This window comes from Canis lupus, chromosome 18 (assembly GCF_003254725.2).
Source record: "Canis lupus dingo isolate Sandy chromosome 18, ASM325472v2, whole genome shotgun sequence".
Taxonomy (NCBI): domain Eukaryota; kingdom Metazoa; phylum Chordata; class Mammalia; order Carnivora; family Canidae; genus Canis; species Canis lupus.
The window spans coordinates 32,967,161-32,994,397 of record NC_064260.1 but is presented as its reverse complement, the minus strand read 5'-3'; the positions used below and the strand labels follow the sequence as shown (position 1 = coordinate 32,994,397).

At 41.0% G+C, this 27,237-nt stretch overlaps 1 protein-coding gene and 1 long non-coding RNA gene across 14 annotated transcripts in view; one reads left to right on the top strand and one right to left on the bottom strand.

Moving 5' to 3' along the window:
• Nucleotides 1–302: 302 nt before the first annotated feature.
• On the bottom strand, nt 303–16,072 carry LOC112663464 (uncharacterized). 7 transcript variants are annotated; one of them, XR_003139240.3, is made up of 9 exons: nt 16,010–16,072; nt 8,759–8,846; nt 3,816–3,960; nt 3,127–3,342; nt 2,624–2,705; nt 2,067–2,119; nt 1,748–1,856; nt 1,276–1,444; nt 303–1,110 (listed from the first exon to the last, which is right to left on the bottom strand). It is a non-coding gene; the product is annotated as an uncharacterized LOC112663464 (long non-coding RNA). The 7 variants fall into 7 exon arrangements; XR_007403510.1 differs by having other exon boundaries at nt 1,276–1,452; nt 15,720–16,045; XR_003139239.3 differs by having other exon boundaries at nt 15,720–16,043.
• LOC118351329 (uncharacterized) overlaps nt 11,458–27,237 on the top strand; it is a 36,322-nt gene continuing 20,542 nt past the window's right edge. The window contains exons 1-5 of one of the 7 annotated variants that reach the window (XM_049096400.1): nt 11,458–11,535; nt 18,533–18,679; nt 20,257–20,323; nt 21,070–21,104; nt 21,218–23,210. In XM_049096400.1, coding sequence (XP_048952357.1) covers nt 11,466–11,535; nt 18,533–18,679; nt 20,257–20,323; nt 21,070–21,104; nt 21,218–21,468 — 570 coding nt within the window. In that variant the 5' untranslated portion in view covers nt 11,458–11,465 and the 3' untranslated portion in view covers nt 21,469–23,210. Of the gene's footprint in view, nt 11,536–16,056; nt 16,322–16,925; nt 17,058–18,111; nt 18,420–18,532; nt 18,680–20,256; nt 20,324–21,069; nt 21,105–21,217; nt 23,211–27,237 lie in introns of those variants that run through there. The other 6 variants (XR_007403506.1, XR_007403505.1, XM_049096399.1 and 3 more) reach the window with 6 other exon arrangements.

Here is a 27,237-nt window from a genome sequence, read left to right as displayed (position 1 = left end):
ATGAGCTGACGTGTTGTTTTTAATGTTGTTTAGAGTCGTAGTTTTAAAAATAAAATAAATGGCCTGTCACACTTCCAGGCACATAGTCTATGAGCTTCTCAAGAACATGAACCTGGAAAGTACTATTGTGAATGGTCTCACTTACTGAGTACTCCATGTCTGATCTAGGCTAAATATCTTACATCCCGATCGTGTTCGTATGCTACCCCCCCAGAGAGGCCTTTCCTGACTGTGCTATCTCAGCCCTTGTCACTCTCCATGCCCTAACCAGGCTCTGTGCTTTATAGAATTTATCACAACCAACGTTATATTATTTTTCTGTTTACTGTTTATTTCCCCAACCAGAATTTAAGCTCCACGAGGACAGAAGTCTGGGTTTGTTTTGTATTTTTTTGTTTTCTCTGCTGTTTCCTTAGTACCTAGAATAGTGCTTGGAACAATATAGGCCCTCAATAAAGTATTTATGTAAGGAATACATAAATGAATGATCTCGTGGAATTCTAACCACAACCCTATGAGCTAAGTCCTATTATTAGCTCCATTTGATAATCGAGGAGACCGGGTCATGGAGATTAAGTCACTTGCTGAGAGGACATAGTAAGTGGTAGAGCCTGTATTCAGATCTAGATATGACTGACTCATCTTTAGCCACCAGGCTATGCAGCCTTTTCATGCACGCTGTGTTGCTTCTCAGCAGGTCATATCTGGCCTCTGTGGGTACTCATTAGAATGCAGATTATTGGGGTTCACTCTGATGTATTGACATGAGCGGAGGGAGGGCTGGAGGAGAAGAAGGGGTAAGGAAAGGCAGAGAAGAGAATCGTGTCTGTCTCAGACACCAGTCCCCGCATGGACCGGGCTGATCCGGTGGGAGTCCAGTCTGAAGTCTTCCAGAGAGAAGGGATGCAGGAGAAGCCGAAGGAGCTGTCTTCACAGGGGGCTCCGTAAGTCCTGGGATACTCTAAGGCCCAGGTGAAAAGCCAGCACCAGGTTGGCCCCTTTCGGGTTAGCAGCTCCGGAAGCAGCAAGGGACAGCCGGAGCCCAGACACCAGGACTGTCACAGAGATCATGGAGGGGATCTTGGGAACTGGATGTCATCAACACAGAGGCTGGAACAGAAAACAAATGCCCACGGCACATCAGCCAGGGGTTTCCAGAACAGCTGGGGAGGGGGTCAGAACTTGCTAGGCTCTGCGGTCCCCGTTTAATCAAGCGTGGGCAAGTGCTAGCTATCGACATGCGGATCATTACTCTTCCAGTGATTCCATTAGTACCTTCCAATATTATTTTTCTTCTTCCAAGATTTCTGTTTTCCTTCGTCTGGTTGGGCCTGGGTGGTTCTGCTCCCTAAAGTCAAGCTGGCCTCCTGCTACGCAATCCCCCCGATGGTAACCAGAGGACAAGGTGGAAGTGCAACGTTGATCTTCTCCTCCCTGGGACTACCTGCAAGTCTCCGGTGGTTTTAAACAGAAGACAAAAAAAGTCTGGAATCAAAACACTACATGGAAGGATTCGGAGTCCGCTCTGGAGTCCCACCTCTTGGCATCACATCCTCATGGACATGGGTGAGCTCCAGAGAGAGAAAGGAGGCTTTTGTCCCCCCCTTGGTCCAGACCCAAAGCCACCTTGCTGTGCCTACATCCTGCAGTGTCACAGGATTCGAGTGAAGCTGCCCTGAGTTTCCAGCAGCTGAGCTTGCTCTTGAGCCACCCCCCCGCCCCCCCAACTACAGAGCTGTTAACTCACCGCTCCTTTGTTTACACGTTAGCTAGATGAAGTACACCTACTCAGATTGTGAAACACCATTCATTGTTTTTGGCGAGTTGCTCTCTAGGTGTAGTCAAGAAGTCTTATTCTGGGGGGTTCAAAAGTGTTTCATAGCCATGTCAGCTCCATAGTTATGGCCCTAAGTAAAACCCTTGACCGGAGAAACGAGTTAAAACTCCCTATAGGTGAGGTAAGTAATTAAGCAAGGGACTGCATTTTATTGTGTAAATTATACTCCATTTACTGTAAAGCTGAGCTTCCAATAACCTTTATAAAGTCCTCACAGGTAATGACTTACCATGAATTGTGAGTTCCAGGGCTGCAGAACAGAACACGTTGGTCCTTTAAATGCTATTGGGAAAGAGAAACTAGATTAAAACGAAAAAAAAAAAAAAAAAAGCCCTTTTCCCAGTCTCCAGCGATTGAAGGCTTTGGCATGGGTTCCAGGGTTCAATCTTGGTTTTCCCCCCAAATCTCCCCAGGACGGGGTTATGCAAATCTTAGGTGTAGCAAGAGTTGGGCATGAAATCAAAGGGCTGTTTGGGAATGCCCGTAGCGTACGGGCCAGTTGCTGGGGTACTGTCCCCTCTCCTGGACGGTTCTGCGTCTCCCTTCCCTGGACACAAGAGGCAGGTGACCACTGCTCTCAGGCCCACGAGATTGCACGACTCCGCGAGTGAATGTTGCCCCCTCGAGTTGTGCAAAACACCAATCCTTACTCCTGTACCGCGGGGCGGTTCATTTAACTGCCTGCCAAACATGATGTTCACGTCTGGCTGGATCGTCCCTTCTGGCATTCTTTTCCCACCACCTGGATCAGGTTAAGTGATGTCTTTCACCTCTGTCTGTTTTTACCTTTGCCTGCTCTTCGTTCAAAGATAAGATCTTTCAGCCAGTCCCCAGGGGTGTGATAGGTGACATCTGGCACCAGGGGGACCTGAGAATGAAAGAGAAAAGGTTCTAAGGCAGGTGTCAAAGAAGCTGGGACATTCGTGCCAGAAGAACTGGCTCGTGACAGAAAACAGTAGTTTTGATCCTGGATCTTGTATCTGGGGCTGAGTGTTAATAGACTTTGAGCTGAGGGTCCCCCCCCAGGGGGTTCAGCGGTTGAGCGTCTGCCTTTGGCTCAGGTCGTGATCCTGGGGTCCTGGGATCGAATCCCACGTCGGGCTCCCTCTGCCTGTGTCTCTGCTTCTCTCTCTGTGTCTCTCATGAATAAATAAATAAAATATTTTAAAAAACAGACTTTGAGCTGTTTTTTAAATGAGGGCCTACATCTGGTGACCTTTCACAGATTTCGAGAAGGACAATGTCTCCCCTCCAGCCACACCTCCTGATTGAACTAAGCATTCACTTACAAAAACAGCTGGTTCCCCGAGGAAGGCTGTATCCAACTAATCCTCCACAGAAATACTTGGTTTCAACAGAGAAAATAAGCTTGCCCTGTTCAGCATAAAGCTGGATCGCACTTGCCCCCGGGGCCTGGAGCGAGCAGGGTGGCTCTGCCCATTAGGCACTACGGGCCTTAGCACCTGGGCTCGCAGCGAGAACATTTGCAGAACCAATTAAAATACCTGCGACCCGGGGAAAAAGAGGAAGAAAGAAAGAAAGAAATGTTATGCTTCCAAACTCTGGAAGTTGTGAAATCAGAATCTTAAAATGTTGACTGGCATCGCTGCAAATTACAGCATCTGTCAACTTCATCAATTATGAAAGTTAATACTCATAAGGATCTCATTACAATGAAAAACAACGTGCGGATTGGATTTTCCGACCTAAAATTTCTCCTTCTGTACCCAACGATTGCTGAGAAGTTGTAACGAGTGTGAATCAAAGAAGTTACCCGTCGGAAATAATTTTGAAAGCCAAATTAGAAAGAGCCTTTCAAATGTTTTTGCCTCCAAATTGGGACTGTTGTGGGTATATGTTAATATGTTTGATAAGAGCTGCCTAGGACTTCCAAGGCTCAAAGGGCCCCATGTGAGGGTCATTTCCCCTTCCTAGGATACTTTTGAATTGTATCTACAATCCGTATTTTTCCACTGACTTAAATCTTTACAGGAAACGTTCCCAAGGACGTCGCTTGGTTCTACTCCACTTATCTCCTTGAATGTTCCCACAGCAATCTCTCGTGGAAGGACTTTGTTGAGCAAAGCATGGTATCTGGCCCTTTCTTTCAAGATCTTCAAGGTCTGGGAAGGAAGATAGGAAAGAAGATAAATTGGAGCACAGCTGCCTTCTGCAGGTTTACTGTCTGTTGCTTAGAGGCACTGGGTTCAATAGGTTTTTATTTATTTAGTAAGCATTTTCTGTGCATTAAGTACTGTTCTCAACACAAGTGCTATTTAACAGTTTTGCAAAGATTAACCCATCTAATTCCCAAAGTAATCCTGTGAGGTATTATTATCATCCTCGCTTTACAGATAAAGAATTTGCTCAAGGTCAGTCACACGGCAAATAAGGAATAGAGGCACGATTTGAACCCAGCCTGGCTTGAGAGCCCACATCACTGGTGTTTTTAAGGTATGAATTGAACCGTATAATCAGAGCCAGAGGGGCTCATAGAAAATGCTACATAACTAGTTGTGTACAGGTATGATGAAACAGGCATCTCACAAAGGAGATGATATTTGAATTGCTTTGTATCAAACAGGAATTTGCCCAACAGATGAATTGGAGAGGACAGGATTAAGACATACATTCCATGTAGAAAGAAAGGCCTATGCCATCATCTGTATGTATAAAACAAACAAGCTGGTAAGATGATTTATTTTGGGAGATGCAGATAGTTTATATGGCTGGAATTCAATGCGCCAGGGAGGATTTATAGAAATGGGGCTTGAAAGGGAAGCAGAGAAAACATAAATATGTGGGTCATTTTGAGGAATTTGGTCCCTGGACAGTTTTGACTTTGGTCAGTTGAATATTGGTGGCCTCTCCCCACTTCCCTCCACCCAAACCATTAAAGAATAGCTTGATACACTCAACAATGCAAAACAAAAGTTTTTTAATGTGCATGGAAGGAAATGACACAAAGTCAAAAGTCAAACAGCACACGAGGATAAAATATTTGCACTGTACAGCACAGTCCTTTTTCTCGATGTACTAAGTGTGTTTACAAATCAATAAGGGAGTTCTGTGTGGTGATGGATGTTACCTGGACTTATTGCAGCGACCATTTCACAATATATACACATACCGGATCATTATGTTGTACACCTGAAACTAATGCAATGTTATATGTCAATTAAAAAAAAATAAGGGCAGGGGTGCCTGGCTGGCTCAGTCCGTGGAGCATGTGATTCCTGATCTCGAGGGTGTAAGTTTGAGTCCTACGTTGGGTGTTGACATTACTTAAAAATAAAAAATAAGTAAAAATCTTCAAAATAAAAAAAAATTAATTAAAAGTAAGGGGGAAAAAAGACCAACAAATCAAGAGACAAAGGACATGAACTGATAGTTTAAAGCAAAGCCATCTAAGCCATTTATAAAGGTGCTCTGCCTTCTTAAAAGAAAAATGCAAATGCAAACAAGAGTAAGATATAATTGTCACTGTTGGTTTGGCAAAGATCAAAAGGTTTGGTAACACACTGGCCCAGCCAGTGTGTGGGAAACAGCCATGTAGAGACACTGTTGGTAGGAGGGTCAATTGGCAAAACCTTTGTGAGGATAATTGGGCAGATTCTCTCAACACTACACACATACGGATTTTTTCCCCCGGACAATTCTACTCCTAGGAATTCATTCGGCAAGTACATCCGCACATGGATATGGTGTTGTGCATACCAGGACATGTATGTTACAAGATTGCTTGTGATAGGGAGAGATTGGGGCGGGGGGGACTACATCTTTTTCACTAACAAACTGGTTAAATCCATTATGGGGCAACTACACAGCAGAATTCTTTGCTGTCTTTAAAAAGAGCGAGTCTGTCCCATACCTATTGATACACCAAAATCTTCCACATACAGTGGGAAAAGCAAGATAGAGAATATTGGGTTAGGTTTTCACCATCTGTATGAGCATGCATGTTTCGGGAAATGGGAATGGATTAAATGCTTCTGGAAGAATCATGAGAAGCTGGTAACCCTGGGTGCCCCTTGGGAAGGAAACGGGGACAGCTGGGAAGAGAGAGATTATGAACATTTATTTTTTTGTTGTGTAAGTTTGGTGTCTTTTGAGTGTTTGCCATGTGTTTCCTATTTTTTATTTATTTTAATTTTTTAAAAAAGATTCTATCCATTTATTCACGAGAGACACAGAGAAAGAGGCAGAGACATAGACAGAGGGAGAAACAGGCTCCCTGTGGGGAGCCAGATGTGGGGCTGGATCCCAGGACCCTGGGATCACACCCTGGGCAGAAGGCAGATGCTCAACCGCTGAGCCACCCAGGGCCCCACACCCCATTTTTTATTTTAATATTTTGCTTTGTATTATCTGATTCCAAATTGTTAAGTTTTAAAATGTTGGTTGACCACCCCCTCTGTCCCCCTGCCGCACCACTGCATTGTTTTGCATTTGGTAGGAAGATCAACTGGTAGATATTCCATGGATTTAACTCCCCATAAAACTCCAAACTAAAACCTCTTGACTTCTTTGTGTGACGCTGGTCATCAGCCTTCCTGCAGGACAGGCCGCTGGCAGAGAAGGTGTGTGTCCCCGCGAAGGCGTGCAGCGGAGCTCGTTGGAAGATTTCTGTCTCAACGCCCTTCCAAATGTTGGCCTTCTCTGACTTAAGCCCAGAGATAAAGACTGTGAAACTTCTGTCTGGCCAGTTTTGGTTGTAACCAAGCGAGTGCTTTCTAGCATGTAAATAATTGTCACCAGCTCTCATCAAAGCAAGGCTCAGTTTTGCTGAAAGGGATGAATTCATATACTTCTTTTTAATGAAATATGTGGTATCAATGTCCTTTGCTTTCATAGGCTTATGTAACCACCGAGGGACTGATTTCTTCCCTTAATAAGATGAGTGCAGGAGACCCAAGTGTGTTTATTTAAAAGAGGCTGTGTTGAGACCTCTTAAGGTATAATTAATAAAGAGAATAAAGGATCAAACATTATTTCCACTGACAAAGCCAGGCCCTTCTAATTAGTTAAAACTGCCCAGTGGCCTTGCAATATTTTCTTTGCCAGGAGACAACTCCTAACCTAAATGTTTAAGTGACTTCTTGTTGAGCTGGTTTCGGAGGATTAAGCTTTAGTGTAATTTCATCTTTCCCAGGTGTGAGACACTTGTGTGTGCAGTAATATGATTCTGTTCTGTCAGGGAAAACAGGGTGTCTTTGTCAGCACTGTTTGACGGAGTCAAAGCCCTGAATCATGACCTCACTCTCGGCAGGCCTAAGCCCTGTGTGGTTACCACTTGCTCTTCCGTCAGGAGATTCGAGGGTTTGCGGGCTGGCACGTGGTCATGTTGATGAGCAGAGTGGAGATGGTGCGGGCCACTGGCCCAACTGGACTTCAGAAAGCGTCTGATTCCTTTGGATTTAGCTTCTAAGGGCTGAGCAGTAGTATCTCTATTTTCATCAAGGGTGAAAAACAAAATGCTCAGTAATTAATGTGTGTCTGCTTTAGCTAGTAGTTAGGTTAATCGTTTTTCTGACTCCTTGGATGATGTTCTCAATAATGGTTTCTTGGGATCCCTGGGTGGCGCAGCGGTTTGGCGCCTGCCTTTGGCCCAGGGCGCGATCCTGGAGACCCCGGATCGAATCCCACGTCAGGCTCCCGGTGCATGGAGCCTGCTTCTCCCTCTGCCTATGTCTCTGCCTCTCTCTCTCTCTCTATGTGACTATCATAAATAAATAAAAAAATTAAAAAAAAAAAATAATGGTTTCTTGCTCAATGTTTGCATTTTTGATGTGTAATGTGTACTCTGAGTATTATCTACCACCGAATAACAATAATAGCTAAATTTATTGAGTTCTAAGAAGAGCTGGGTACTGTTCGATGTGCTTCATGGATTATTGCACCTGATGCGTACCGCTGTAATGATCATGTCCATTTTACAGATTGAGAAGTGAAATTCAGGGCAAGGTAAGTAATCTGACCAAGGACGTGAGGCTGATAAATGGTGGACGTGGGATTCAAACCCAGGTGTATGGATCCAGCATTTTAGCACATAACCACAAAGTTATTTACCTCCATTTATCACATGCCAGACACATGAAACCCTGAGACACAATGATTGTCATCCCCACTTTACAGATGGACAAATAGAGTCTCAGAGAGCTGAAATAAGCTACCCAGGTCACACAGGGAGTAAATGGCTAAGGCCAGCTAACTTGGATCCAAATCTGAGTTCTTAACTCACAAATCATCTGACCAAGAAAGGTGCATCTATTCCTATCTTGGTCCACATGGAGCACATGCGATGGGCGGACAGATATGGGCCATGTTGCCATTTGTCTGCACCTGTCCACAGAGGGAGTCACAGCAAATGAGAGACAGTTGTACTCGGAGCTGGGATTATAAAAATGTGTTACTGTTCAGTCTTGCTCTTACAGTAGCAAGGAGTAGAAAAGAGTCTCAAGGGCTGGAACTTTAAACATTATAGGTCAAACCCCTCATTTCCCAGATGGCGAACTATTGCTTTAGAGGCAGAAAGCAGCTTAGGTGAAGTCAAAGAGGAAATATTCGTGGTCTCACTGGAGTTAGAACCAAAGCCTCCTGACCCAGTCTAGCGGTCTTTTACACCTTTGTGTTACTGCAGAGTTTCCCTGAACCTTGGATTGCAAAAACACCATTTGGGCACGGTTCCTCATCGCGTGGTTTTAAGGGTCAGCCCTGTTCTCTCGTGTCAGTACTTAAAAGTTCTTTTTCTGAAGCCTCTATACAGTTAGCCCAAACCATACGAATTTGACACAATTATGTGTCAAAAGGATTGAATAGAATGGATGTATTGTGATTCTAGCTGATAGGTGTTCATTTAGAAAGTAGCAACGAGCATAGTCAGCCTTAAATTTAGTAAATCAAAAAAATCATGTTCTTTACTTGGATGACTTCTTTATCCAAATGTGCCCCCAAACCTGTGTGGATACTTCAGTCTTCTCTTGTCACCCAGAAAGAAACACGGAGCAGCCTGAGAAGAATAGAGGAGGACACCATAACGAAGGCTTTCCCAAGGCTACCAGTGAGATGAGCTGTTAATGCCTCTGGGTTCTTGGCAATTAAACTTTAAGATATGCCTTAATGCCACCATCAGTCCCACCAAAACCAGGTCAAACTTCCTTCTGCTACATTCTCATACTACCCCATAGCCCTGTTTTGGAGCATTACACTTTTTTTATTTACTTGTAAGATGATTTGCCTAATTTCTTTCAACTCTGGGAGGGCAGGAACCTGACTGGTGTTGCTTACACTGCATCTCCAGTACTTAGCACCATAACCAGCACACAGCAAATGCTCATCAAATACATGTTGAACAAATGAATGAGCAAAAATTAAAATGCAATGTTTGTTTTATTCCTATCCTCACGACCCAGCAACCTAATGTCAAGATTTTTTATTTAAATTTAAATCTCACGGTGGAAATCTGTAGAAAAATCCATTTTATCACTGTAATGGGCTGGACTGTCTCATGACCAGCCAATGACCTATACCAGGTATCAATATACTCAGAAGGTGGCCCTGGCAAGGACTCTCCTTGAAATTTCATTGTATGGCCATGAGGCTAATATGTAGATTAACGTAATTGGGCCTTAAGTTTTGGGATCTTTAAGATCTACCAGCCAGACATCACTATAAACACTTGTTCCTCTTCCTTTCTGTTGGGGTGAACATTCTGGCAATTCCACTCCTGCCCCTCTGCTGCCCTGGCTGGCACAGATGCACACGCAGTAGGTCAAAGGTAGGCCCAGTGGTAAATCCAGCCATGTGAACATGGGCTGGTAAAGCCATTTCGGAAATGGAAGGTCCAGTCCCCCTTAGTTCATTAGGATAAGAGCTAGGACCAACTGGAACACAGTAGAAGATGCTCTAGAATAGATTTGGGATGGGAGGGGGGTCTTAGGAAAGTGTCATGGTAGAGAATGAGGCTTTTAGTGTTTGTTCTATTTGCCTAAGCTAAGGCATAGAAAGATGGGACGCCTGGGTGGCTCAGTGGTTGAGCGTCTGCCTTTGGCTCAGGGCTTGATCCCAAGACCCTGGGATCGAGTCCCACATCAGGCTCCTTGCATGGAGCCTGCTTCTCCCTCTGCCTATGTTTCTGCCTCTTGTGTCTCTCATGAATAAATAAATAAAATCTTAAAAAAAAAAAGAAAGAAAGAAAGAGAGAAAGAATGGTCCTTCCCCAGTTGGAATAAGGACTGTGTGATTTGGAACCCTAACTGCTCTTAATTGCCTGGCAATCTTCTGGACAAGATCATTATCTGCAGACTGGGCAGACTGGAAGGTAGAGCCTTCTCCACTGACATCTCAGATGATCCTCTCTGCTTATGGAACATGAGAAAGTCAGGTCCTGGGAAATAGCTGAGACAGATTGCTTGTTTGAGAAACCAACTCATCAAACAGGACCTAATTGGTCTAAGTTCGAGCTGAAGTTGACAACCAGAAATCCCTGTGTCTGTTCTTACACACCGAATTTCTCTGAGTGTTCCCAGAAAAGGGGCTTATCTTTAACCCTCCGACATCAGGCTTTCATTTTCCAGTCTTCCCCAAGTGCAGCCATCTCCCTTTTGGGATCTGTGTTTGTCAGTGCTTTCTATGCTGGCCCTACTGTTTCTTTTGACAGTTCTGTCCCAATACCCTGCCTCCAAGGTCCAAGCAAGGGCAAGAGAAAAATATTTTGCGGCCTTCTACCTTGGAGTGAGTCTCATGCTTGATTTATTCTTGTTCTACACTGGCTGTGTGAGACAGAGTCCAGTTCAGCCCTAAGTTCTGAGTTGTGAGAACCTGGATATATACTTTGCTTCGATTTCCAGCTGTGTGACTGACCACATCCTCTAAGCTATAAGGTTGAGGCATCTGAGCGCTGAATGGTGGCCTTAAATTATTATCACAAATGTCCCCTGTATTGCCCCCTCTTCCTACATCTTATCAGAGGGGTGTGTAGTGGAGGACTGTTGGTCTGAGATACAGTCAGATGCTAGAACTTCTTATGAAGAGCCTGTTGGATTTTAAAGTTTAAGGACTTCAGGCAAATTTTTTAGAATACACTGATTCTCCTTTTTGCCAAATTCAAAGGTGTCAAAAAAACCAACCCCAAAACAGAAGAAAAAAACAAACCCCTATTTATTAAGAAGTATACTGAGTACTTTGCATACGTGATCTCACTTATATAGCCCTTAAAGAAGGCATTTTAGTGCCCACCAAAGTCACATTCACAGTAAATGAAGGAGGCAGGACCCAAAGTTTATTTTTCAGAAATTAAGTTCATATTCTTTTTTTTAAGTTCATATTCTTAACAACATCATGCTATATATATTTTTTCTCAATCTTACTCTTGATTTTTCTACAGCTGATGATCTTTTGCCTTCTCTTTTCCTTTTGAAACTCTTACATTTTAAACTGGATGCTATGCTTTTCTGATTTCCACTCTTCCACTCCCTCTTTCTCTGTTTCCCATGTTGGTTTATTTTTTCTCTTTTAGACTCTAGAATGTGCCCCCCCAAAACTCAATCTTTCTCCTCGCCTTTGGAAAGATCACCTATACTCATGGCTTCAATTAATCCTTCTATGATCTCACCAGATTCTGAATACCATGACAACAGAGACCAGCTCTGTCCTATTTACTGAAAATCGCAAGCATCTTGCAGAATGCTCGACATATAGTAGGTGATCAATAAATATTGTTAAATAAATGAATGAATGAGTGAATGAATGGGTGAGTCACTGATCTGTTGAGATCTTTCAGATACTCTTTTTCCAAAGCTTAGACCTTTTTTTTCCAGCTACCTTTTGGATATTTCCACCTGAGTACCCTGTCTTTGCTATAAAATGGTAGTAAAAGTTTAGTAGAAAAATGACAGTTTGCTGGGGCAGCCATACTAGTTAGACTCCCTCATGTTTTCCCAGTGAAGGCAGCTATATAAACTTTCTTTAGGGGAGAAGGTTGGTTTCTTCCAACGATGTGAGTTTGAGCTCCTTTGAGAGGGTGTCAGTGTGGCTACTGGCTGGAGTCCTTGCTAAGTAGGCATGGATGAAGAAAGATCACTGGATCCGAAGTGACCGGTAGCTCATTTGAAGGTGACAATATCACCATACTCATTGGGTAAATGCATCCTAGTATTGAATGCCCAGGGAGACTTAATTCCAGGTCAAGTCTAGGCATGGAAGAAGAATGAGCTCATAGCCATGAAGAGTCATGATCCTATCAGAGCCTCTAGATCTGTCCCTTGGTTACCGTTTCCTGCTGTGAGTCTTCAAATATTTCCATAAAACTTGGCTGTGAATGCCAAAGTTGGTGGCTGGTTTTAGTTACTAGGGGTGTGGTCCAATGAGGATTTGTTCATTCTTAAATAATTAATCAAACAATTTGTGGGAGGTATAATCAGAGAGACTTAGAGGCTGGATGACATCTACTGGCTGAGTCATGCTGTCTACTTGTTTCATGCTTTTTCTTTATCATGTGCTTCTGGTGGGCATTAACATGTGATTTAAAAATCTGCACACTTCATGCCTGATATCACATGTTTATCCTCATGCTTCCATTCCAAACCAATTTGATCCCAATTTTCCTATCTTTCTCCTTCCAGGCATCTGATCAGCCAGTCAGGCCATTTGTGGCTGCCAATGAGTCTGTATATATTTTAAGGCCGGACCACTTCTTTTGTCCATACAAAGTGGGTGACACATTCATCACTACATACTCTGTCCACTGAAAGAATTTTTGCCTCACCACTGTCTTTCAAGGCCACCCCTAGATGGAAATAGAGTGCAGCTGCTGGCCACTTTTGGCTTATACCCATATAGTGAGTTGACTCATGCATAAAGCAAGTCCAGGCTTTTTTCTTCTCTGTCAGTTGGTGGTACAGAATCCACCATGTAACCTACAGGTCAACTCAGTGTATAACCTCTGGCAGCTTTCTTGTGACCTCTGGGCCAACTCATGCCTGGCCCCAGGTGTTCCACTGCTCTCTTTTGAATTGTGGCTAGGCCTGTCTGCACTGCAACTTGGTGGATCTGAAAAACCCCACACAATGACAGGTGTTCTGGATGCATGGTCATGTGGTATATTAGTCAGGGTTCTCCAGAGAAACAGAACCAATAGGAGGGATACATTGGTTACATATCGGTTATATATTATATATGTTATACATACACACATACACACATACACATACATATAGAGAGATAGATTTATTTTAAGGAACCTGATTCACATGACTGAGGGCCTGGCAAGTAGAAAATCTGCAGAGCAGGTCAGCAGTCTGGAGATGCAAGGAAATACTAACATTGCAATCTTGAGACTGAAAGCAGTCTGGGGACAGTATTGTTTCCTCCTCAGAGCACCACAATTTTTCCCTTTAAAGCCTTTCACTAATTGGATGATGTCCACCCACATTATGGAGGGTAATCTGCTTTACTCAAAGTCTACTGATTTAAATGTTAAGCACATCTAAAAGAACTATCTTTCAGAGAAACATCTAGACTGACGTCTGACCAGACATCTGGGCACCATAGCCTGACTTAGTTGACATATAAAACTAACCATCACCATTGCTGTCTCACAGACAAGTTCTACAACTCTACAAAAGCACACTAAAGTTTTCAAAAGACAAATAATTTTCCACTGCAGACGTCCAGGACTTGTTGCACTGTAACTCTTGCAATGAGACTTGCCATAAACTACCCATGACATCTTTTCCACCACAGATTCTCAATATCATGGGATCTTCTGGGTCATGTGTCCCAAGCCGGGGCTGCCTGCACCACAACCTAAAGATTCTGTAGAATTATTTTCTGCTCTGGATCCCACTCCTAGCTGGCAGCCTTCCAAGACTCTCAGTATACAGACGGGAACAGTAGTATTTCCATGTGTGGAACATGTTGCCTCCAGAACCCAAAGGAATCTGCTAGGCATTGTGCCTTCTTCTTTTTAGTAGAAAGTATAAGATGTAATCATTTGTCTTTCACTTTAGATGAGATATCCTAGAACACCTCTAACTACTGGACTTTTAAATTTTCTCCTCATGTGTCAAGTCCCAGAATCTAGTTTATCTCCCATCCAAGCTACTACTTCTTGCTCCTTCAGCTCATTTAGCATAATGACATCAATGCAGTGGATCAATATATGTTTTGTACGATATACAGAAAGTCAAAATCTCTTTAGACTATATTATGGAAGTGAGAGCTAACATAGCCCTGGAGGAAAACTCTAACTATTGCCCATTGTGCATGAAGACAAACTCTTTCTGACCCTCTTTTCTGATACAAAAATCAATGGCTCCATAGTATCTGAGGCTATGTTAATCTTCTCTAGCAAAGATGCTATATCTGGTATGATAACTGCAGTTGGATTTGTGATAATCTATTGTCATCCATCAAGAGATGCTCCTGATTTTTGTAGGGACTCAATCTGGAGTTAAGTGGAGATAAAACAAGGATCTCCACTCCTGCCTCTTTTAGATCCTTAAGGATAGCATTAATTTCTGTTATTCCTCCAAGGATATTAATTTGTTTTTTATTTAGTATCTTGGCTGGGGGCTGAACAGGGGTAGGTGGCAGTTTTAATGATTTCTACTTAGCCTTCTATACTGTGATTGATAGATTGTACTTCACAGGCCAAGAATCCAATGTGGGGGTTGTACCACTACATCTATTTTAATATATTTAGAAATGACCAGTAGGTGGGTCCATGGGCCCTATGGGCCCTTAGTGAGCCAGAACTTGGTCAACAATCTATTTATAACTTGGCTCCCTCTGACTTCACTCTAACAGAGGGTCATGATGATGACACTTTGGGTCTCCAGCTATCATTGTCACCTCGGACTCTGAATCTAACAATTACTAGCGCTTAGATATATCCTCTTTTGCCAAGGAAAATAAATTAACTCTCCTCTAACCAGCTTTATGTCTCATCCTTATGTCCTTAGAGATTTTATTTACTTATTTGAGAGAGAAGGAGAGAGAATGGGGTGAAGGACAGAGGGAGAAGTAGATTCCCCACTGAGTGGGGAGCCTAATCTGGGGTTTGATCATGACTTGAGTTGAAGGCAGATGCTTAACTGACTGAGACGCTCAGGTACCCCACCTTAAGTCCTTAGAATCCCACAGCACAGCCCTGGGTCCTGCCTATACCTGTAGCTGGGTATTATTGCTCCCTGAGGGTCCCTTTCCTCTCTTATAGCACAACCTTGGCTGGATTATTCTACAACTTAATCCTGGTTCCATGGCCAAGAGGGGGAGGTGGGAGTAGATCTTGGGGGATACTGTCTTGAGAGGGAGAGGCCAGCAGGAGTGCTAGCTCTTAATAGGAAGCAGAATTGACTTTTGCAGGCTCAGAAAATTCAGGGAATATGGGAATTAAAGATTTTCAGGGACATTAATGCTGATCTCAATGCTGATTTCCTATCCAATATGCCCAGGTCTGTTCTTTCCCATCAAGAACCTTGATCTTGTGATGGTAGACTGGCCCAAGTTGGTAGCTGAACATTCTTTGCATCTCAGATATTCTGATAATTAAAACCTGAGCCTATTCTTCAGCTTTTCTGGCTCTTCTACTCTAGCTGTTGAGGGTCTCTTGGCTGCCATGGGAGCCTCTAACTTTACTGTTGGCTTCCAATTGCCTGTTAATCGCTGTCAGCCTTCTATTATCTTTTACCAGAATGATGGTCACAGTAGCCATCAATCCTACTGTCCTTATAATGACTGCTACATCCATAATTTTCAAAAGCCTGAAAAACTGTGTGTGCTAGTGTTTTCTCTTCCTTGGTATATTAACCCAAACTACAGTCGGTGAAGGTTATCACAGTTGGACCATCCCCTTTTATCAGGGGCTATTGGATCCACCTACCATTAGATGCCAGCTTGGTGATAAGAGATTCAGCTCACCATCTCTATTTTAACCCTGCTTTCTCAGACCACTCTTGCTGCTGTCACAGGCTGAGTAGCCCAGGACACAGACCTGGAGATCAGGTTTAGTGTACAGAATGTTGATTTGGTGGTATCCTTAGGATCAACACATGTGGATAGGGTGATCAATTTATCCTGGTTTTCCTGGGGCATGTTGATTGTAGCACTGGATATCCAGCATCCTGGAGACCCCCTGTGTCCTCAGAAAACCAGGACTATTAGCAATCCTACCTGTGGCAGGTGGGGGTGCAGAAGCAGTGTTGAACAGAGGGATAAGTCACCCTGTGAAGAAAGAATTCTGGAATTAAATTTTTCCATCACAAATGGCCAGTGTCAGGCTGAAATAGCCTTCTCTTTGAGTCATTAGATGTGGGCTGCCCTGGGAAGATCATGGCCTTGGGTAAGCAGCTCTATAGCAGAGATGATCTCTGAATGGGGCTGACAGCTAAAGACTGTGTCTATGGACAGCACTCATAGAAGCTGGAGCAACAAGTCCTTTCATGAAAAGGGATCTGGTCCTACATCTCTGTGTCCAAGATAAATGTACGTAGACATATTTGTATACTTGCATAACTGTCTGTGGAGAGATGCACAAGACCTTGGTAATTGGTTTCCTCCAAAGAGAGGAAGTAGGCAGCCAAGAGAGAACAGAGTAGAAGGAAGAAGTACTCCAAGGATATGCACCTTTGCACTATTTGAATATTTTTATCATGTTAAATGTATATGTACCTTGCAAACATGAATTTAAGTTGAAAAATCTACTCAATAAACAAAATGGAAATAAATTAAGAATTCAAGACCTAAGGATATATAATGTCTTTAAAAAAAATACTCATTTGACAAATATTTATTGAGCACCTATTATGTACCAGGATCCTTAAGCTCCAAAAGTGAAAGCTAAATAAAACTCCTTTACTTATGGATCTAAAAGTCTACCGTACCTCTTGTTAATCAAATGGGTAAAAATATTTAAATTCTACTGAGTTTATATTCTTTTTTTTTTTTTTTATCTAAGCCAACAGAACCAGGTGGGCAGCACGAGATGAATAGTAATATTAATAAATTGAGTTGTTATGGAACTGCCATCTGATTTTTCACAAAATCTGAACAGTATATCCACCAACACTGGGCTTTTTTTTTTTTTAAGATTTTATTTATTTATTCATGAGAGACACACAGAGAGAAGCAGAGACACAGGCAGAGGGAGAAGCAGGCTCCATGCAGGAAGCCTGACACGGGACTTGATCCCGGGACTCCAGGATCACACCCTGGGCTGAAGGTAGGCGCCAAACCGCTGAGCCACCCAGGGATTCCCCCTCTCCCATTTTTTAAAGATTTTATTTAAACACTGGGCTTTAAACATGCATTTTGTTTTAGTCTCAACTTTATCCTTCAATGTTAATTGTTTATATTTATATTTCTTCCTTTTCCTCTCCTTTCTCCACAAATCATCTTATTATGTAAATTTGTATATGGTCCTCAATCCTTTTCAGAATGAGTGTAGGTATATATAAATAAAATATAAATGCTATACATTAAATATGTGTGTGTGTGTGTGTGTGTGTGTGTGTGTATGGCATATGGAATCAACAAGGCTGAGGCAAAGCACTTCATGTTACTATATTTATGGGACCATGACACCAGTGCACAAGTAAAAGTAATAATAAAAACGCTAGCACAGTTAGCTCTCCTCAGCGTTCACACTGAGCATCACCATTAGTTAATCATTTTATTTCCTTAGAATTCCTTTAAGATGTAGTTCTTATGAGGTGTTGCTTCTAAAAGACTCTATTTTCAGCAAATATAAAATCTGATTTAGTCTGAAGCTTTCCTCATTAATCCGTTGTTTTATGTCAGGGGAAATTTCTTGTATCTTCATGACACCTGCCCCCTGGCCAACTTAACGAAATGAGAACAACTTTTTTTTTTTTTTTTTTAAGATTTTACTTATTTATTCATGAGAGACACACAGAGAGAGAGAGAGAGAGAGAGAGAGAGAGAGAGAGAGAGAGGCAGAGACACAGGCAGAGGGAGAAGCAGGCTCCATGCAGGGACCCCGATGTGGGACTTGATCCTGAGACTCCAGGATCACACACTGGGCCGAAGGCAGGCACTAAACCACTGAGCCACCCAGGGATCCCCAAGAATAGCTTTTGAGATCATTAAATCAGCCCCACTCTCACCATCCCCCACCCCTGCCATCTTTTTTTCCTTTGCATTAAAGAATGAATTTCTGCAGATTTTCAGCTTTTCCCCCAAGGTTTTCATATGGTTCTAGAACATTCTCATTGTGAGAGCTTGCCCTGGTGGCTTTAAAACAATGTGTGGGGAAAAATTGTGCATGAACCAACACAGCTTCCGAGCTACACGGATATACCAGCATCCTTTCTGCTTGCCAATCCTGGAGGAAATCCTGCTCAGAGAAGCCTGCATCCCCTCCACATCCAAGTTAACCTTTTATTTCACAGGACTGTATAGCTTCTGTTATTAGTCAGACATGGTATCAGCTGAGATTCTATTATGAAAGAACCCATCTTGAAACAACTGAAATTAACAAAAAAAAAAAAAAAAAAAAAGCTAATTTGTTCACCCCTTCTGACTCAAAAGGCTGAAGGTGAATCGGAGGCACTGCTGAATCCTGGTACTGAAACTCACTATTTCAGTAGATAGTTCTCTGTCAGAGCTCGATTTTCATATCTGCTTTTTACGTTTGTTTCTCTTTGAATGTTGGTTGATTTCGTTCTCTTCTACCAGAGACAGAGTTCTTCTGTGTGGCAGGGAAGATGGCTTTGCAGCTCTGCCTGAGTCAAGAAACTCAAACTTGGAACATTCCCTGTGGACAGGGGAATGGTGTGCCACGATGGGCCAGGTCAAGTGCTGACTCCTGCAGCCAGAGGGCAGGTAGGACTTGGTGACCGTCGGTTATTCCAGAACTCCGTGGGATAGCAGGCAGGGTGGTGGCTCAGTAGGTTTGACTTGGCTCATGAGGTCATGATCCTAGAGTCCAGGGTTGGAGCCCCTCCCCTCCAATTGGGCTTCCCGCTCAGCGGGACATCTTGTTTCTCCTTCTTCCCTCCCCACCTCTCTCTCTCTCTCTCTCTCAAATAAATAAATAAAATATTTTAAAAAAAGATCCCTAGGAAATGTCAGTCAAACAATGGAAGAAAGGGAAGTGATTCTGCTCAAGGTTCATGTAAAATAGTAAAAGTGCTAGCTAGCACATATGCTGAGAATATGTGCCAGAGAGAAAGTATAAGTCAAGACGGAAGATAAAAGGAATAGAATAAAAGATACATGTTCAACAAATAAAAAAGAGAAACAAGAAAAGTCCCCCCAGCGAGTAGGAGAGGGGAATAAAGCAACAAATAAAATCTCCTTTATTATGTAAAAGGTGGGCAGAAGAAATTAAAAAGGAGAACAAATAGGAAAGCCACAATCTCAGGGTGTGAAAGCATTATGAAAGATTAGAAGTGATAATACACACTTTCGTATATTGTGGGTTTGGTTTAAGGGTCATGTTTTTATTTCATATTGGGACTACAGGTGGTGATTTGTTTCTTAAGTAAATAGGAAAAATGCCTAAAGAATATGGGAATGGCATTGAATGATTGAAGATTAACAGCTAGAAGTAGTTAAGGCCTGGGTTAAAAATCACACTTATTTGTAAGCGTGGTGAGTCAGAATCATTGTAAATGCTAAAAGGTAATTCTTAGGAAGTCACCCGGGGCAAAAGCAATATCCTTCACAGCAGCCAGCTTTCACAACAGAACAAGGTTTTTAACAGTCCTTCTTGGCTGGGAAGGGAAATTGGTTAAGTGAGGTAAGAGTTCGATTTTGCTCTCTGGATAAAAAGAGGCAAAGGAGAAGATTACAGGAGGTCCTGAAATTTAGGAGAATGGAGGAAAGAAGTCTTTTTCAGAGACTTTCTATGCACACAGTGATTGCTGCTATGACATTGATGAACACAGATTGGAATGAGTTCATTCATTCCATTGTGTGATAAGATCACCAGTTAGAGACACCATGTGATTAAATTAACTGCAATAATTGCTGTAAAGAGAATTTAAAGGGCAGAGTTCGATCTGGCATCCTGTAAAACGAATGGTTTTGAAAGTGCCATTGGAAAGTGTCATTTAGGTGCAGAGCCCTTAGAAGTTTGAATTTAAAACAGAATCAGCACATTTCTAAGTTGCGTGAGACAGAGGTTATCAGGAGCCTATGCTAATTGTAGGGAAAGGAAAATAATTGTTTCTTTAATAACATCCTAATATTCTAATATTTTGATGTTAACCACCTCTATGAATATTGTTAAAATATGTATGCAGTTTTACTAAAATGCCAGAAAGAATTTATATGAGGAATAAAAACAGATGTCAACCTAAAAATGTCCCCATGTACATTTTAAGTTTGAACGATTTAAAAATGTAGAAATCAAATGCATATATCTGAATTTGCTGAAAGATTATTTGTTCATCCAGGTCGGACAAATGTCACAGACTTTAGAGCCAAAGGTTTAGGGCAAATTCTCACCTCTGCGACTTACAGGTATGTATTATCAAGGTAACCTTTTGGAATCTGTGTTTTCATTTGTAATATTGAGGTTTATACTTAAAAAATAAGCCTTTTGGGGGCACCTGAATGGCTCCATTGGTTGAGTGTCCAACTTTTGATTGAGGCTCAGGTCATGATTCGAGGTCTTGGGATCAAGCCTGGCATTGGGCTCCCCTTGAGGATTCTCTCTCGCCCTCTGCCTTGCAGCTTGCTCTCTCTCTCTCTCAAATGAATAAATAAATCTTTTTTTTTAAAGCCTTTTTGATTGTCTGCTATGTGTGGGCACAGAGCTATGGGAATCAGTAGGACAGGGTGCTAGTTCCCCAGAAACTTCTATGTGTGGGTGGAAGGTGGTAACAGTGCAATCACAGGGCTGTTGAGAAGATGACTAGGAGAGTGGAAGTGTTTGCTAAACTACAAGATTTTATGCAATTATTTTTATTAAACATAGTAAATGAATAAAGTGATTCAGAGTTTGCTAATGGGAAGACTCATAAAAATTAAAGACATTTCAATAAAGAGATATTAGATAAGCTTTATTGCCTCAACAAGATTTTGGAATCCTATTCTTTCTAATCTCCTCTTTTGTGATGTAATATTTGACTGATTTGTTTACTTATAACTCCCCCTTCAGTGCTCTCCCAAGCAGGGATTTAAGACTTTCCCAGTCCTAGCCCATTAACTATCATGATCAATTATGTCTATAATATCAAAGTTAATATGGCATTCATTCTTCTTAGGTTCATTCCATTCCTGGTGGAATTGGGAGGAGGAGGTGAGGCAGACATTTCATTTTATTCCAAATTCCCACCTGCTTTAATATTTATGGGGGGGGGGGAGGCAAGAGTCATTCATTCCACATCTATTGACATCTACTTATTTTCCTAGTTTTGCAGCCATATCATTTGAAGGATCATGATTTCTCACCTAGGGTTGGACAGGAGCATTCAGTGCCCTGGGGATGTCTATCTATTTCATTCCTTTGGTGTATCCTTCTTTTAGTAGGTTTATATCAAACAGATAGGCTTACAGATGGCCATCAATGCTTCAACTGGGAGAACCTTGCATTGGACACCAACAGAACTGCCTGCTTCCAGAGAGAACTTACTACACTAATATACTGTATTTCCTTAGGATAGGATACTTTGCTTTTTACCTAGTTTTTATTAAATAACAGAAGCCAAAATGAGCATAAGATTATACACACACCCCCACACACCCACACCCACACAACTTTTTATATTTAGAGGATAGGAAAGAAAAATTTATTAATTGAATCATTCATTCATACCTGAAGAAAGAGAAGGAATCTTAGCTAGCTAGTGAGTTCCACTTCCAGTGGTATTATATATGAAAAAGTTAAAGAGGCTGTATACCAGGGCAATATCCCTTTTTTCTTATTTTAAATGTGATGGATGCAATGAAACCTGAAACCAACAATGAACATTTGTGAAACCAATGGGAAAAATATTTGAGTGATTTTAAAACACATTATTTAGGGGCACCTAGGTGGCTTAGTTGGTTGAGAGTCTGCCTTTGACTCAGGTCATGATCCCAGGGTCCTGGGATCAAGCCCCACATCAGGTTCCCTGTTCATCGGGGAGCCTGCTTCTCCCTCTCCCTTTCTCTCTACTGTTCCCCTTTCTTGTGCTCTCTGGCTCTCTCAAATAAATAAATAAAATCTTTTTAAAAACCCACATTATTCAAATAGTAGATAAATTGTTGGGGATGACTTGGTCCATATATTCAAAATGGGAAATAGGTATGATTGAGGACCATCTATAAATACTTACTGTTGAAAGAATGAAAAAGACTAAGCTAAGTTCACAAATCACATATATGGTACTATATTTTATGGGTGATTAAAAGAATTTTTAAGGTAATTTTGACTATTGGAAATTTTCTCTTTATTCACTAACTTTCAAACCTAAGATGTAGGTCACTTGAAAATGCTTTCTTAGTTTTATTTTTCCTTCTGGAGATAAAAAAAAAATGATATCAAGTAGGAAAGTAAAAGGATAAGTAAACTAATAGAAGGAATAGAACACTATATGTACATTTAAAGGGATAAAAATTAGTCATACAGTTGAATAATAAATGGAAACTCAATGCATCATCGATAAATGGTCCCCAAAGATTTGGGAAGTATTAGGTCAGTAAAGACAAAGATGCTTCTTTGTGAACATATTAAAAGTTCTTAGATTTCTAAGTCCTCAATGCCTATCTCAGAAGCCACATATGCTTTAAGAGGCAAACTCTCTTTATACCCATAAAAGCAATTGATATTACATTGATGAGATAAAGTTAATGTGGGAAAGTGCAGAAGGCTTACTGAATGAGCTTGGTTGGTAAATTTTTTACTTGGGTAATTTAACTTCTGAATTTAATTTTCTTCATCTGTAAAAGGAAGGGAAATAATACTTTCAAGGGTTATTATAAAAGCTGGATATAATGTATTTAAAGGTCCTTACCACATTGACCAACAAACTGGGCAATCTGGAAGAAAATGGACAAATTCCTAGAAATATGGAAACTACTAAAACTGGAACAGGAAGAAATAGAAAATTTGAGCATCTTTAAAAAAAGAAAAAAAAAAGGGGGGGGGGGGCAGCCCGGGTGGCTCAGCGGTTTTGTGCTGCCTTCAGCCCAGGGTGTGATCCTGGAGACCTGGGATTGAGTCCCATGTCGGGCTTCCTGCATGAAGCCTGCTTCATGCTTCACAGCCTTTCCCTCTGTCTGTGTCTCTGCCTCTCTCTCTCTCTCTCTGTTTCTCTAGTAAATAAATAAATAAAATCTTAAAAAAAAAAAAAAGAAAATTTGAACAGATCCATAACCAGCAAAGAAATTGAAACAGTAGTCAAAAATCTCCCAACAATCAAAGGTCCAGGGCTAGATGGTTCCCCAGGAGAATTCTACTAGACATTTATATATATCTTTTTATATTTATTTGGGGTGGGGGAGGATAGAGGGGTAGAGGGGGAGGGAGAGAGAGAATCTCAAGCAGATTTTGTGTAGGGCATGGAGTCCAACTTAGCGTGCAAAGCTCAACACAGGGCTCATTCCCATGACACTGAGATTGTGTCCTGAACCAAAATCAAGAGTCAGATGCTTAACAGACTGAGCCACCCAGGCACCCCTCTACCAGACATTTAAAGAAGAATAAATACCTATTCTCCTCAAACTGTTCTAAAAAATAAAAATGTAAGGAAAACTTCCAAACTCATTCTACAAGGCTAGCATTATCTTGATTCCAAAAGCAAAGACCCCACTAAAAGAGAAGAATTGTAGGCCAATATCCCTTATGAACAGAGATGCAAAAATTCTCAATAAGACACTAACAAATCGAATCCAACAGTACATTAAAAGATTTATTCACCATGATCAAGTGGGATTTATACTGGGGCTGCAGGGGTGGTTCAATATTTGCAAATCAATCAACATGGAATACCATATTAATAAAATAAAGGATAAGAACCATATGATCTTCTCAATAGATGCAGAAAAAACATTTGACAAATTACAGCAACCATTCTTGATAAAAACCCTCCACAAAGTAGGGATAGAGAGAACATACCTCAACATCATAAACACCATATACAAAAGACCCACAGCTATTATCATCCTCAGTGGGGGAAAAACTGAGAGCTTTTCCCCCAAAGTCAGGAACATGACAAGGATGTCTACCCTCACCAGTACTATTTAATATGGTACTGGAAGTCTTAGCCTCAGCAATCAGACGCAGAAATAAAAGGCATCCAAATCAGCAAGGAAGAAGTCAAACTTTCACTATTTGCAGACATGATACTCTATGTAGAAAACCCGAAAGATTCCACCAAAAAGTTGCTAGAACTCCTACACGAATTTATCCTGCAAAGTTGCAGGATATAAAATCATTGTACAGAAATCTGTTGTATTTCTAAACACCATAATTAAGCAACAGAAAGAAAAATCAAGGTATCAATCCCATTTACAATTGCACCAAAAACAATAAGATACTTAGGAATAAACCTTGCCTAAGTGGTAAAGGATCTGTACTCTGAAAACTATAGAACACTTATGAAAGAAATTGGAGAGGACACAGAGAAATAGAAAAGCATTCCATGCTTACAAATTGGAAGAACAAAAATTGTTAAAGTGCCTATACTACCCAAAGTAATGTATACATTTAATGGAATCCTGTCAAAATACCACCAATATTTTTGCACAGAGCTAGAATGAACAATGCTAAAATTTGTATGGAACCACAAAAGAGCCTGAGTAGCCAAAGCAACCCTGAAAAAGGAAAGCAAAGATGGAGGCATCATGATTCCAGACTTCAAGTTCTATTACAAAGCTATAGTGATCAAGACAATATGGTGTTAGCACATAGATCAATGGAACCAAATAGAAAACTAAGAAATGGACCCACAACTATATGGTCAACCAAACTTCAACAAAGGAGGAAAGAATATTCAATGGAAAAAAGATAGTCTCTCCAACAACAAAATGGTGTTGTGAAAACTGGACATCAACATCCAGAAGAATGAAACTGGGCCACTTTCTCACACCATACACAATAATAAATTCAAAATGGATGAAAGACCTAAATGTGAGACAAGAATCCATCAAAATCCTAGAGGAGGACACAGGCAGAAACTTGTTTGACTGCAGCCACAGCAATTTCTTATTAGACACATCACTGGAGGAAAGGGAAACAAACAAAAAAATAAACTATTGGGACTATGTCAATATAAAAAGCTTCTGTACAGAGAAAGAAACAATCAGCAAAACTGAAAGGCAACGTACAGAATGGCAGAAGATTTTTGCAAATGATATATCTGATAAAGGGATAATATCTAAAATCTATAAAGAACTGATCAAACTCAACACCCAGAAAATAAATAATCCAGTTAAGAAATGAGCAGCAGATCCGAATAAATATTTTTCTAAAGAAGACATCCAGATGGCTAACAGCCACATGAAAAGATGCTCAGCATTACTACTATCAGGTAAATACAAATCAAAGCCATTATGAGATACCATTTCATACATATCAGAATGGCTAAAATTAACAATACAGGAAGCAATAGATGTTGGTGAATGCAAACTGGTGCAGCCATCTAGAAAACAGTGTGGAGTTTCCTCAAAAAGTTAAAATAGGGGATCCCTGGGTGGCGCAGCGGTTTGGCGCCTGCCTTTGGCCCAGGGCGCGATCCTGGAGACCCGGGATCGAATCCCACATCGGGCTCCCTGCATGGAGCCTGCTTCTCCCTCTGCCTGTGTCTCTGCCTCTCTCTCTCTCTCTGTGTGACTATCATGAATAAATAAATAAAATCTTTAAAAAAAAAAAAAAAAGTTAAAATAGAGCTACCGTATAACCTAGCAATGGCACTACTAGGTATTTATCCAAAAGATACAAAATACAGATTCAAAGGAGCACACGCACCCTAATGTTTATAGCAGCATTATTAATATCCAAACTATGGAAAGAGCTCAGATGTTCATCAATTGATGAATGGATAAAGATGTGGTACACCCCCTACACACACACACTGGAATATTACTCAGCCATCAAAAAGAATGAAATCTTGCCATTTACAACCACGTGGTTGCAGCTAGAGTGTATTATGCTAAGTGAAATAAGTCAGAGAAAGACAAATACATGATTCCACTCATATGAGGAATTTAAGAAACAAAAGAGATGAACATAGGAGAAGGAGAAAAAAAAAGAGAGGAAAACAAACTATAAGAGTCTCTTAAAGACAGAGAACAAACAGGGTTGATGGAAGGAGGTGGGTGGGAATTGGGCTTGGAGGGTGATGGGTATTTAGGAGGGCACTTGTGATGAGCACTGGGTCTTGTATGTAAGTGATGAGCCACTGAATTCTACTCCTGAAAATAATATTGTCCTGTATGTTAATTAATCAGGATTTTAAAAAAATCTGAAAAGAAAAAAAAATTGTATACTGGTGTCAGGAGAAGGTAATTCCCTTTCAGGGTAGTGAGAAATTGAAAATATGCTATAATGAATTCATGTATACAAATTAAAATTTGTTGAATCATGAAAAAATAAAATAAAATGATGGTCCTTACCACAGTGCTTAGACTCCTAAAAATACAAACTGCTATGATTACTACAATTGCACCTGGCTATTCTAATGACATGAATACATTCATTTTATCCTCACAACCTTTACTTGTAAATGAGGATGCTTCAAGAATAATTATTCAGGAAATTAACATAGTATTAAGGCTAAGAATTTCCCTGCTTATTCTCTGGCTTCTAGAAGTCTAATAATGAAAATCCCATAGAATTTTAAATAAAGAGGCAGTGTTAAATAGAGAACCACTGGCCCCATAACCAAATGATGTGACTTAGGCCAAGTCATCAAAGTGGGCTTAATACCTACCTAACCTAATTTCAGTTTCAACCTCTCCAGAAATATAGTCTTAACTACATGAGTCAGGAATGTTCTGACCAACATCAGAGAGGCAATCTGTCACTTGGACCCTCTCAACCCTGCCTGATAAAACCCACTGCCCTTATCCCTAAGCAAAGATGATCTTGCCTGAAACAATCTTTTCCTTTGGCTAATAGCTTCTTGCCTATCCTTCCTATATAAATCTGCTTTTTCATACAACTCCTGAACTCCTCTCTACTTGCTAGATGCGATGTTGCCCAATTCATGAATCGATTAAGAAAGCCAGTAAGTTAGATCCTTGAAATTTACTTCGTTGAATTTTTATAATTTAACAGTAGTAAATGGTGGAAAACTGTATTTCTTTTTTAAGCCAAGTTTATTGAATTTTCAGAAAATATACTTTCCAACAACACAAAATTCCAAAATTACACAATCAGAACTGTGACAGTGTAAGAGGTGAATACTGCTTAAAACTTATAACCACATAAAAGGATACTTATTTCAGTG